This window comes from Solea senegalensis, linkage group LG10 (genome assembly GCF_019176455.1).
Source record: "Solea senegalensis isolate Sse05_10M linkage group LG10, IFAPA_SoseM_1, whole genome shotgun sequence".
In the NCBI taxonomy this organism is placed as follows: domain Eukaryota; kingdom Metazoa; phylum Chordata; class Actinopteri; order Pleuronectiformes; family Soleidae; genus Solea; species Solea senegalensis.
In genome coordinates, this window is record NC_058030.1 from 17,328,492 (window position 1) to 17,341,351 (window position 12,860).

At 43.9% G+C, this 12,860-nt stretch overlaps 1 protein-coding gene across 2 annotated transcripts; it reads left to right on the forward strand.

Annotated features, from left to right (window-relative positions):
• Window positions 1-987: 987 nt before the first annotated feature.
• Window positions 988-9,267, forward strand: igf2b (insulin-like growth factor 2b). 2 transcript variants are annotated; one of them, XM_044035833.1, is made up of 4 exons: window positions 988-1,108; window positions 1,945-2,095; window positions 4,024-4,199; window positions 5,618-9,267. In XM_044035833.1, exons 1-4 carry the CDS (start codon window positions 1,034-1,036, stop codon window positions 5,840-5,842), a joined length of 627 nt encoding a protein of 208 aa, XP_043891768.1. In that variant the 5' UTR covers window positions 988-1,033; the 3' UTR covers window positions 5,843-9,267. The 2 variants fall into 2 exon arrangements, with proteins under 2 accessions (XP_043891768.1, XP_043891769.1); XM_044035834.1 differs by lacking the exon at window positions 988-1,108 and adding an exon at window positions 1,376-1,652.
• Window positions 9,268-12,860: the final 3,593 nt, after the last annotated feature.

A 12,860-nucleotide genomic window follows, 5' to 3' on the forward strand; every position in this document is an offset into this window, starting at 1 on the left:
CCTGGAGCAGCAGTCCAGCTCAGACAGACAGCAGCACCTCCAACCTGTGAGACAACAAACAAACGGAGGTTCACCACCATAACCACTAGGTGTCAGTCTGTGTTTGAAGACATACCAGGATCATTAGAGGCCACGCACGAGCGATATGAAGGAGCAGTTTTATAACGACAAAAGTGAATGTGAGTGGTTACATGTACAGTCCCGGTTTAATGCATGCAGCATATTTATCCTCGAATGTAAAGTTGTCAATATGCAAGATCAGTTCCTGTATGATAGATACATCTATGGATGATGGGTGCCTTTAGATTATTAATATTATTATTTCTATATAACATTTATCTACTCTGACTTGTGGTGACTAAATGCTTATAAATCATATATTTCTGGAACACAGTGAGTCACTGCTGCATCACTCTTGATATAGTCATCAACCTTCCTTCCAGTGTCACCCTCCTTTGACCCCGGTGATTCCATCTGTACCTTGAGTCTGGGCACAGGCGCACAGCTTGGCCACATTTGCTTCCACTCCAACGTTTAATCTTAATTACAGCATTGACATTGACATGTTTTTTTTTTTTGTTTTTTTTCCTTGGAGTCTGAGGAATTGCGTCTATTCTTGTTCAGTCTGTGCGTAAACATTGTGATTGTAGGTTACAGTGCGTAAACGTGGAAAATACCTAAGGAATTGCTCCGTATTTTGTGACACTCTCTCCCCTCTCCTTTCTCTTTTTCTCTTTTCCCCCCGTTTAAGCTCTTTTCCATCTTTTTTTTTTAAACCAGCCATGAAGAGGAGGAGCGAGGGGGTGGGGTGTGGGTGTAAGGGGCGTGTTTTGGTATATAATACTTCTCGCTGAGAACTTTTGCCTGTCGCCTTGTCTTTGGGACAGCCTATCACACATCATCACTTTTGCAGCACCAACTGGGAAACTAACTTACCTGCAAACCGCTCCTCCAACCAAATAAAACCCACCACTACCACCACCACCTCCTCCTCCTCCTCCTCCTTCATCGTTTTTGACTACTGCCATCTGACATGGAGAGCCAGCAAAGACACGGACAGCGCTCACTTTGCCACACCTGCAGGAGAACGGAGAACAGCAGAATGAAGGTAAAGCAAAGAGGGATCTTTGTAGGGCTTGTCACACTCGACATGCACAGAAACACGTCTATTGCAGTCACCACAGTATCTCCCTGGCTTTGTAAGTGGAGAAAGCCGCTGCGGGCTTGGCTGCATTGCTTATTTTTGTGCTGTGCAATCCTCCTTTTTTGTGCAACATAAGCAATGTGACATCTCTCGGTTTGCATGCAACAAAGAAAGTTTAATATGGATGAAGTTTTTTTTTTGGGCGAGAGCGCAACAGGTTATGCGATTAGGGAAATGTTTTATTCTTCTGTGTCTGGATGGTGCGCTGGACTCGGAGCGCACAGCTGGGCCGGCAGATAGGGGGCGGTAGGTCTCAGGGTCAGTGAGCTCGCCACAGGGTGAGCGAGGGGAAATAAATGCTGAGTCTAGCTTTTCAGATAGTTAACTATCGAGCAGCCGGTCTTGCGACTTCTGCAGAGTTGTGTAAGAGCGTGAAACCAGAGATACCGTCTACCTTTTTTATTCTTCCTGCAGAAGCACTTCTCTCAGGTGGTGACAGCAGCAGGAGGTAACGAACTGTCCATATAGGAAGACGGCTGCTCATTTGGCATCATTTTTTCCAAATCAAATTTTAATGTGTTTGTCTGAGATATAGGTTAAGGGTATGGGGGGATACAGCTTTTAAAACTGGACGTGGTTCATCTTGCGTGCAAATGTGGAAAGACTGGATCCTCTTATCACACTGAAAGGCAACATCTGGCTGTCATCTGACAATTTCTCAACAGCATTTCATGTCATCGCCGGTGAAGTGGGTGGCTGCCTTTGTTGAGCCTGTGTGCGTGTGTGTTTTTTGTCTGCAGGTCAAGAAGATGTCTTCGTCCTGTCCTGTGCTGCTGTTTGCACTGGCCCTGGCGCTCCACGCTGTGGAAGTGGTCTCGACGGAGACGCTGTGTGGGGGAGAGCTGGTGGACGCGCTGCAGTTTGTCTGTGAAGACAGAGGCTTTTATTTCAGTAAGTCCCGAAGCGTGACACGCTTTCACAACGAGCTGCAAAAATGCGTTGTTGTTTTTCTTTTTCTTCCCCCCTCTATTTTCCTTTCTGTTGGATCTTTGTGTTGTTCATTCGCGCACATCTGTTTGGACTATTGAGACTATTGCTCTTGTCTGTGGCTGTGTGGTATGTGTGTATGGTGTTTTTCTTTCTCCCTCGCTCTCTCTCTCTCTCTCTCACACACACACACACACACACACACACACACACTGACTGAGAGACAGAAAGAGTGAGAGGGAGATTACAGCCAGCTGTGCGTCTCGAGACCTCGTCCTGGCTGCTCTGCTGAGCGTGCGCATTCTGCACAACAGCTCGTACCTCTCATTGCATATGAAAGGCCGGCGAACTGTGTGAAGGCACACACGACTCCGCGCGACACAATGGGCCGCTTGTTTACCAGTAAAGTAATAGCACCCCAAGAAGCATACCAGTCACCTCAGCACCAGTGTTCCCAGGCCAGGCGACCACACTGATGAGTAGGAGGGGGTTGGAGCGAGATGGAGAGGCGGAGAGAGACAGAGGGGAGGGTGTTTTTGATGTCAGGCTAAGAGGAAAGATCATTAACACCAATTCTGATCATTGCTTCCATTGTAGTGATGATGGGAATAGATGTAAAGCATGAATGTGAATGCATTGTGGTGGCTGTTAATCCTCAGATGGATAAGCTACTGTTTGCACAGCATAAAGACTTTGGGACTCACAATGCAACTACATGTTTTTTTTCCCAATTCAATTCTATTTGTGTGTATGCTTGTAGGTAACCTCGTCCCATTGTCTCTGCAGCAGAGGAAACACTTAAAAATGAATGACTTGAACTAGAGAAAGCACTCGAGGAGCACAAACCACTCACAGTGTCAATACACTCCCCCTATCTTTCCAGGTTTAATTGTTTTCGAAAAAGTATCTTGAATCCACACCATCACCAAAATTGGACCATGTCTTACTTGGGCTATTATCTACATACACCGAAAATTTCATCCAAATACATGCTTTACTTTTTGAGTTTTACTGCTCAAAGACAGACAGACAAAAAGGATCAAAAACATAATAAAAGATATTAGCTATGTCCCACCCACTGCTTTTCGCCTTTGTGAGACAGGCGGCGGCTTTGTGTGCCGCTTGCCACAGAAGCCTCTCTCCAATCAGAAAGATCATTATCCAATTTGGGCCAACATGGATGTGCTCCCTCCTCCTCCCCCTCCACCTTCTCTCTTTGCCTTCTCCTCCCCCTGGGTCACCCTCTTATTCTCTCTCATGTTCCTCTTCCTGCAATCAAATCTAGCCCTCCGTCTCATGAGATTTCGCTAACATTGTGTGGGGCGCAAGACTTCAAACAAGGCCTTTATTGATTGTAGAGAGTGCTCTCCTGTGCAACATGCCAACCATCCACCACTCACCTTCTTCTATCCCTCTGTTTTGACCCCCACACACACTCTCGCAGCACTGTTCCCTGTTTTCTCTACCTCGCGGCCCCTCTTCTCTCTCTTTCTCTCGCTCCCTTCTCTTCCTCCTTATATCTGCTGACTTGATAATGGACGAGGTCAAAGAAGAGTTTCCATTTTATGCATTTGCTCACCCAAAGGTCTGTCTGAGAGCTTGGCTGTCTCCTTCACTCTCTTTTAGTGCCCTCTCCACAGCACAGGGTGTTTACTTGCATATTCACTTGTTAAAGGAATTCCAACATAGCCATAATCAGATTATCTGCTACAAACAAAAAGATTTGGACATAGATTTTCTTTTATCCTCTTTGCTCCATGGACTGCTATGATTGTTGAAGTAATCCTGCACAAAGCAACTTAGATTCATTACTGATGCCAGTGTTCTGTCCCCAGGCCTTAACCTCGCCTTACTCATGACCTCTCTTTATCCTGAACTTTGTTTCTCCTCAGGTAGGCCAACCAGCAGGGGTAGCAACCGGCGCTCCCAGAACCGTGGGATCGTAGAGGAATGTTGTTTCCGTAGCTGTGACCTCAACCTGCTGGAGCAGTACTGTGCCAAACCCGCCAAGTCCGAAAGGGACGTGTCGGCCACCTCTCTACAGGTCATGATGCCCGCAATAAAGCAGGTACATTTCACTAACAACAACAACAACACACCAGTGTGGGAAACAATACTAGTCCTCGTTCATATCTGTCCTATCTCCCGAGCCCCTATTCACCTCTGAGTGTTGCCCCTATATCACTGAGTACAGCCTAATATGCACACAAAGACAGGTTTATCTTGTTCAATGGTCACTGGTAAGCAGTAAACATCCCCGAAAGTGCTGACCATCATGGAAAACACCAACAGAGTCACAGCACATTAGGATCAGGAAAAAGGCTCATACTGTCAGCCTTGGATGTGTGTGCATGTGTGAAAGACAATCTGTGAGATGACGGAGACTGCTGGTCTGTAGCAAAACTGTGTGTTCTGAGTGTGTGATTATTAGTCATGGAACAGCGAGCTCCCCGAAACTGCCAAGCATCATGAACTGTGTGGTCAAAAACACCTGAGCTGGCCAGCAGAGCTTCTTTGAAGTACGTCACACATGAAGCGTTTCAGGTCTTTTCAAAAGACAGAGCTGTGGCTGGTCACAAGACTGAGCCATGGCTGCTTTCCAGGTCTCTTAAAATCCCCTCAGCCTTCTCTTGCACAAGAGGAGAAAGATGTTTATATGTTTCTGCTTAGAAAGTCTGTGTCAGTGGCATGTGATTGCAAGTGATGTACATGGAGGGGAAAAAAAGGATAAATACGACAAATGACTCAGGAGAGTGAAGGACCTTCTGTCTGAAATGTGATAAAAAGGATGGAATTAGTTGGGACATGTCCCTAGTTCATCTGGACAGGGAGAGTTGATGGGTACAGGCTGCTCTGAGGGCCAGCTGTGTTTAGCCTATTGAGCAGGCCTGAAGTGAATGAAGGGGGATAAACACTCTTCAAGTGGCAGGACCAAAACAAGCCATTCACATGGAGCGCTCGCTACTCACGCATAAATTCTAGCTTCCCTGCTACCACTCCCACTGTGGCTCAGTCTCTGGTGCCCAGCTCAGCACCTTATGCTGTTTTAAGTGACTTTTTTTGTGTAAGAATAGAGGTTCTGAGATGACAGTGTTTTTATGTGTTGATTCGTTTGGTGTCGAGAGGTTAGTCAGTTCAGCGGGTCGTTGGGTGAATGACGAGGCGCTCCTCATATGTATATGAGGCGGGTGACTGCCCTTCCCTTTGACAGTATGTTAAAGAGGCTGAACTAAGTACTTGTTGACAGCTTCTCTCAGTCAAGGAAACCAAAACAAGGGCAAGTCGGAGGCAAGGCGAGTCTGTTATGGCGCTTATGCGCTCTAAGGATGACATTTGATTTCCATTTGACTGGCCCAACAATGACTGAATATTTTCAGGAAATAAACAATGCGTTATTCCATTGTAATAAGTATTGCACAGTGTCTTATCAACCCTAATGAACTGACTGCATCTTTTCCCTTTTTCCATTATTTGTCGCCACAATAGGAAGTCCCGAGGAAGCAGTATTCCAAATACGAGGTGTGGCAGAGGAAGGCGGCCCAGCGGCTCCGGAGGGGTGTCCCCGCCATCCTGAGGGCCAAAAAGTTTCGGAGGCAGGCGGAGAACATCAAAGCACAGGAGCAGGCAATCTTCCACAGGCCCCTGATCAGCCTGCCCAGCAAACTGCCGCCCGTCTTGCTGGCCACGGAAAACTATGTCAACCACAAATGAGCCCGCTGCCAGCCCTTTGCACAGACAAGAGTTTGGAGGGAGAAAAAAAAAAAGACTAGGGGATGATAGCTTTGTCTCTGACGTCATTTCTGTGGCAGTCCTCTCTGACCTCCCCTGCCCTGTCCGAGCCCACCAATCCCTCCCCCTGCTCTCATCCACTACTTCTTGACCCTCTGGCCCTTTTCTATTGCCCCCGTCAAACCCAACCACCCACCCTCCTCCGGCACGCAAACATGCCTTCACATTCTTCCTGTCTGAAGTCTTTCGCTCCCTCTCTTTCAGTCACTGACACAAAAGGCACAAACACAAATGATGAACAAAAAGTTAACAATTCGGCTGAATGCAATTCAGGTGGATCCTTAAGCAAAAGAGAAAAGGGAAGGGAGAAAAGAAGATGAAAGAGATCTGTGGTTTGCAAGTGTCAAGAGGACACCCAGCGGAATGCTTTTTTGTCCTTGTGGAAGACAACTGAGAGTGAAGAGCAGCTTGCATGAAAGAATCCATTCCACATCATTTTTCCTGAGGCAAAAAGAAAATCTCTGTTAGTTCTTTTTCTTATTAGTTTGCACCTCTACCTATAAAGGGACTTCCACACTGTAAGGAATTATTTTATAAAATTAGATTCCTGTTCCAGCACCTTTTGATCACAAACAAAAAGCAGAAAAGAGTCTGCAAAATTGCACATTGCCACGGATTACGTCAAAGTAAAGAAAAAAATGGCACTATTTTTTTATGAACAATGAACGTGTAGCTTAAAAAAATGTCATGGTGCTAGCTTTGGGAATGGACTCAAAGAAGAGGTTGAACAGCACGTTTTTTTTTCTTTAAATGAATATTAAAACTTTCCGTTTTATGGAAAGTGTGACTTTAAAAAAGAAAATAAAGGATATGGGGGAGCTCCTGGCAGTGGCAATGTCAAGGGGGAAGCGTCACTGAGAAAAGATTGGGGCTGTGTTGGCGTCTACGCTCACAGAGAGTTCTAGCGGCTGCTCATCACTAGCTTGCCAGCATAAGCGGCATGAGGGGACCTGAGACCCAGTCCCTGTTGCTCCTGTCCCTCTGAGGCTGCCGGACACAGGGAGCAGCGTGGGACACATATGGGACACCATGGACTGCCTGGATTTGGGACAGTACAGTACTACAGTTCTGGGACAGTACTTCCTGTTCGCCATGGCTTTGCAGACTGTTCGGACAGGAAGTATCATGGCATGGACAAAGAACGAGTGGGATAATGATGATTATATTTTATTTTGTCTTTCTCTGTTTTCTTTTCATATCAATGTTTTAATGAAAAAAAGGAAAACCCCGTCAGTTTCTGGTACCGTGACATTCCTGTTTTTCCAAGTTAGGCATTTTTTTTTGTCATGATGTTATTTTACAGTTCTAAAGAAAGGCACAAATTTCAATTCAAAGGGAAAAAAACAGCAATAATGTCAACTAACAATTTATTTTTTAATGTATATCAGTAGTATTCACATGCTTTTGCCTGAAAACAAATACTTGAATATATATATATAAAAACATTGATATATATGTATGTATGCATACTGTATATATACATATATATATATAAATATATAAATATAGATATATAATTAGTTTCCAGGGACGTTGTGTTATTTTCCTTTAGTCTGAGCTGTATCTTGCGTAATGAGCCGCCAAGCTTTTTTGTTTGTTTGTTGAAATACAAATAAGGGCACTGTATAAAGGCATTATTTATTTTGTTATAAAATATATTTGAAAAATTGGTCCAAATAATATACGTAGCACTGATGCTCAACTGACGGATTTTTTTGTATGATCTCTGTTTTTCGAATTGGAGTTGTAAGGCTTTTTTGTAGATGCTTTGTACCAAAAATAATGTCTTTTTTTTCCTTTTTTTGTTTTCCATAGTTACTTTAAATTAATATTTTAACAGCAGCATAGCCTGGATTACTTAGGCATGTCTTGTCACAGACACAGGCACATACTCTGAATACTTTGGTCTGCATGGATTTCCAGAAACCTGTCAGGGTTGTCTGTGAAAAAGGAAAAAGCATCAACGAGTGACTTTATCAGTGGAAAATTTACTGCTCAACATTTGATTGTACTCAAACCCACTATGTTTTTAAAGCCACTTTAGTATTGATGGCGGGGAAAATGACCAGTCCTTCATTAAATCATGTCTTTAATTGTGCACGGTGTCCTATGGTCTTCTCCAGGAGCATCTTGCCTTTGTGCCAGTGTCACTGCCACATGTCGGACTGGGTCATGAGGCCATAATCATGTCCAATCAGCTGCAGAATTATGGTTTAGCCAACATTTGACTTGCATGTGTCCACGTCTTAACTGGAGGTGATGATATCATTAGGATGTTAGAAACTATCAACAGTCACACAGAGGTCATTGTCTATCAAGGAGAGCTTATCATTGTGAAACACCACACTGTTCTATCTATGTCTATCTGCCTATACGTCTATCCGTCTCCGTCTGTCCATTTTATTTCTTCTCTGTTTGCAGAAGACAATGTCCCTGATGTTATGCATCATCAGTATGCTTATCTATACTTTCACGGTTCGTGGTGGACCAGTCATGCGTTCACTGAAGTGTCCCACCATTGCTGAACCATTTCTGAAGCACTCAGGAACAAAATCACAATCTATACTCTCCAAGGGAGAAGTGGAGTAGTTGTTGAGTGTAATAATACCCACAACATCAATAGTCATTATCATTATTAATAATAAGAACAACAATAATAATAATAACAACAAGAACAACAACAACAACAATAATAATAATCTTTGTGTGGAAGGACAGCTGAGGTTGTTACCTCTACCTGGCCACAATGATACAGCTCTCCGTAACTAACCACTGAAGCCCGTGTCAGAACCAAGGTCATTCTGTGCCACACTGTAGTTTCCTCCTCCATTTTGTCATGCGTCACCCCATGAGATGGAGACTTAATGCATACTCACCGTGCTGTGGTAACGTGTCATCCCAATACTTCATATTTTCTTTGGAAGATCTCAATTATCAAGGCTACTTCCTGTCTCTAATTATATTCTACTTCAGTTGTGCAACAAAGCAGGCAGTGCAATTATTATCATTGTTATTATTGTTATTATTATTATTTTTAATAATAATATTATTATATTTTCTATTTTAATCTATATTTTCCTGCTAGGACTGCATTCATCCACTATTGTAATGTTCAAACAGGCTACTCTAGTGTTCTTATGAATGGTGTGAAAGACAACCACTTCTTTTTCGCTGAATATGAAGAGATATATTGCCGGGCAATGGCAACGTTTTCTGTGTCAGTAGCTCACTCAGCCTGTGTGTATTTTATTGATTTAACCTCTGCACGCTAGAACGTCCGAAATGCACAATTCATGTACTTTCATTTTTAATATCAATAAAAAGAAAAACATTTTATCAAACATAAAGTGTCTAAAAGAGTTACTGCTTTGCTCAGCGCCGTCTCTGTGTTAACACTCTGCTGTGTGTGTCGAGCTTCAGGTCCAGTTTTGAAATCTTTTTATATAAATTTAACTGTAAGTACCCTGTAAATGATTTATTACATCTTAAGGCCTCGCAAAGAATCTCCAGCTGCTTTTAGCACCCTCTCTCTTCCTCTCACCCACCCACCCTTCCGTTCCTCCCTCCCTCCTCCCTGCTATTTTTTCTCCCTATCTCCATCTCTGCCTGCCTATACTTCTGTCTGTCTCTCTGTCTCTGTCCCTCCTCTGCTGCATGATTGTGCAAAGTGTGCCAAAATGGCAATCATGGAGTGGCAGGCCGGCTGGCCGGCCGGCCACAAACTCCTAAGTCCTTCCTTTACTGCATGCCACACTGAACCTGACCTGTTCTCGCTGCCTCTGACACACCCATCTGTGCATTCATCCCTCCATCCTCCAGTGGCTGACTAACTACTAGAGCAAGCTCCACTTCAGTAGCTAAGTTTAGTAACCAACATGTCTCAAATTATCACATGCATGTTCTGAAAATGGCACGACCTTTCATTGTTGACATGCATACACATACCCACCCATGAGATGTCTGTTACAGGGCAGATTTAGAGTATAGTATCTTTGTTCCAAGAACAGGAACTGTTTTTGGCACTGGGGTTATCCTGAAGTATCGTCTGGCTGTTGGCTGTGGTGTGAAGTGATAAGATGCCCATGTGTTGCTTCTAGGAAAGTGAATACAGTCAGCTATCACTGTAGAGCAGCTTATGTTTTGTGTCTTATGGTCATAAATCACTCAATTGAATCACATTTTGACTGTCTCATTAAACCTCATTGCCCAACTGTCGGGTTCACCCTCTTGCAAAATGGGAGAAAAACACTCAGCTAGAAGTGTATGCTGTCAAAAATGGTTCATTTCTGAAAGATAGCTAGAGGCTGCGCAAGTTCACACACAATCGTGCACATACTGAACTTGCATGCAAACACATGCAGATGTCCACATACTTTCTTTTTCAGCGAGTGAATCCTGCACCATTACTCAATTCTCTGTATTGAAAAATGCGGTAGTAGTAGAGTTGCTTACTCGCCAAAAAACACTTTCATCTCACACTTTATTTAACCATGTGACAGGTGTGTGTGTCTGTGTGTGGATGTGGATGTGTGTGTACATGTGTGTCCCTGCTCTGGGACTGTTCCCTGTTCCCTGTTCCCTGCAGGTGTTTATATATGGTACAACTCTCTGGAGCTTGTGGATGAGATCAGTGACTCTCTGGTCCTCGGGGCTCGTCACGTCACCACTGTGCCAGGCAGGGCAGCATCTGGCACAGCATAAGTCAACCAAAACAAGCTAAACCAGGCCACTGTGAGCCAAGGCATATGCTTGTTTTTATGATTGTTGAGCTTGATTTCTCAAGATCAAACTCAACCGTCATATAATTTTTTTTATTACCTCTGCCAAGGAGGTATTATGTCTTTGGCCACATTTGTCTGTTTGTCTTTAAGCAGCAAAACTCAAAAAGTAAAGGAGAAATCTGGATGAACTCATCGGGGATGTAGGTTCAGGCCCAAGGACGAAATTAAAAGATTTTGTATTACGTTTAAGATTTTTGTTAAATTTGCAAAATAGGGTGTAGTGTGCTGAGACTGTGGGAAACTCAGTGACTGTGTCTGTTTCTCTTTTTCTCGAGTATTCAGCGTTTCATCTTGTCTGAATCCTTAAAGCTGATACTTCAGTGTGTCGGCAGAGCAAGTTGAGTGCAGCAGAAAGACAGAAGGAAATTACAGTCTCATTTATTGTGGGATTTGTGCATTAATGACTTGTGTTTGCAGAAATATCAACAGAGCAAAACAATGTGAGGGCTAAAAAAGATTTGTGTTGTATCCAAGGTATGCGTGTAATTTGAGTAGGTGCATATTTAACTTGTTGTCAAGTTTAAATTTACATCCGCATTTAAATGTGGAGCCGAGACATAAAAATCACTATAACATTATCCTAAATAAGTAAACAATAGAGAGGGCACAGAAATGCCACCTCAACCTAAACTGGTGGAGCCAAATAAACCATAAACCCAAACCCATGCATCCATCCCCACTAGAGAGGCCTCCTGAACTGTGGAGCAGAGTGTAGATGTGGGTGGCACAACTCTCCCAGGCCTGACATTGGAAACTGCCAAAGAGCACACTAGAGTTAGTTGTGGTTGGCCGGATGCACGGGATGCATGTAAGGCCAGGCCAACTATTGAGGCACAGGGTTTGGCAAGCCCAGACCATCACAGCCCAGCGTGGCCACACAGGCCAATTAAGACAGGCCTTCTCCTCTCCTTTCTTCTCCTCCCCTCTTCTGTCTCTCTCTCATCTCTCCCTTGCTCTTTATCTCTCACTTTCTCTCTTGTACTCCCTCTCTCTTTCTTCCAATCCTCACAAAGCGTGCTCACACATTCCTCCTCTTCCACTCTGCCTCTCTAATTGCCGTGGACTAAAAAGAGGGATGGAGTGAGAGGAATGAGACTGAGAGAAAGAAAGAGAGGGAATCAGAGGGAATCAGAGGGAAAGGGGGTCATACCAGAGAACCTCTATGGCCAGGACACACTGTACTGGGCCCTTGGAATAGTCAGAACCCCTGTGAGAAGTGTGTTTGGAGTTGAGCATCTCTCTCTCTCTCATTAATTACTCAGAAACATCCATTTGGCTAATTTCCCCAAAGACCTTAATATCATAACGTAAAACATAATTCAATCTACATCCTTACACGGGCTCCGAGGTGGTTACCGCAGAGCCAGGGTATAAAGAGGTGATTGTGTTTCTTCAGCGCCCCACAAAACTATCTTATTGTTGATTCCTAATCAACCAGGAGCTGTGAGGAGGCTTTTCTAATTATGTAACCGTGGGTTCTGACATATTAACAATGAAGTGAAAGTTTTAGTGGCTTGTCTACAAAGTAAAACTATGTGAGGGGAAGAAAAGAGGGTTGGGGGCAGTGAATTTGATCAGGTCACATTGCTTACATTTTATATTTCAACAAATGGTATGGAAGGGGTTAGACACACACGGGTATGGAGACGAGACAAAAGCAAGCTATTTCAGCACACCAAAACAACTATAACAACTACACATTGTCAGTGTTTGTCTTTGGTCTTTCGTTTCCTAAAAAGCGCGAGGAGGATCTCGGCAAACCCACTCGCACACTAAACATAGAGCGCTTTGGATGCTACTTTTGTTCACACAATCGCAATTTTGAGGACTTCGGCGTCTCTGTCAACACGCCGTTGAAAGGTCAGGGATGGCAGAAACAGCAGAGTAAGGAGAATGTGACAATATGTGTGGGTTAGACTGTATTCGGCAGGACCAGAACATGGGAAAGGAGGTGGTTAAGCCATACAAAATCATAACAAAGGGGGAAGTGGTTTCCAATGTGGTCACTGGGTCATTGCATGACAATTTCCTCTTACTGGAAAACAAGGGGGTCACAGCTTTACGCTGAAATATACGCTGTGTGTGGTGCAGAGACTGCCTGGGCTATACTTATTCACAGGGGTCAAATGTTACGCTCTGTTGCCTCTCAGATTTAGCAC

What these genes read in the sequence shown, in the direction of transcription:
- igf2b (XM_044035833.1), top strand. Translation starts at nt 1,034, where the DNA reads ATGGAGAGCCAGCAAAGACACGGACAGCGCTCACTTTGCCACACCTGC. An exon ending in AGACAGAGGCTTTTATTTCA is followed by an intron (nt 2,096 to 4,023) that starts GTAAGTCCCGAA and finishes GTTTCTCCTCAG; the next exon opens with GTAGGCCAACCAGCAGGGGT. An exon ending in TGATGCCCGCAATAAAGCAG is followed by an intron (nt 4,200 to 5,617) that starts GTACATTTCACT and finishes TCGCCACAATAG; the next exon opens with GAAGTCCCGAGGAAGCAGTA.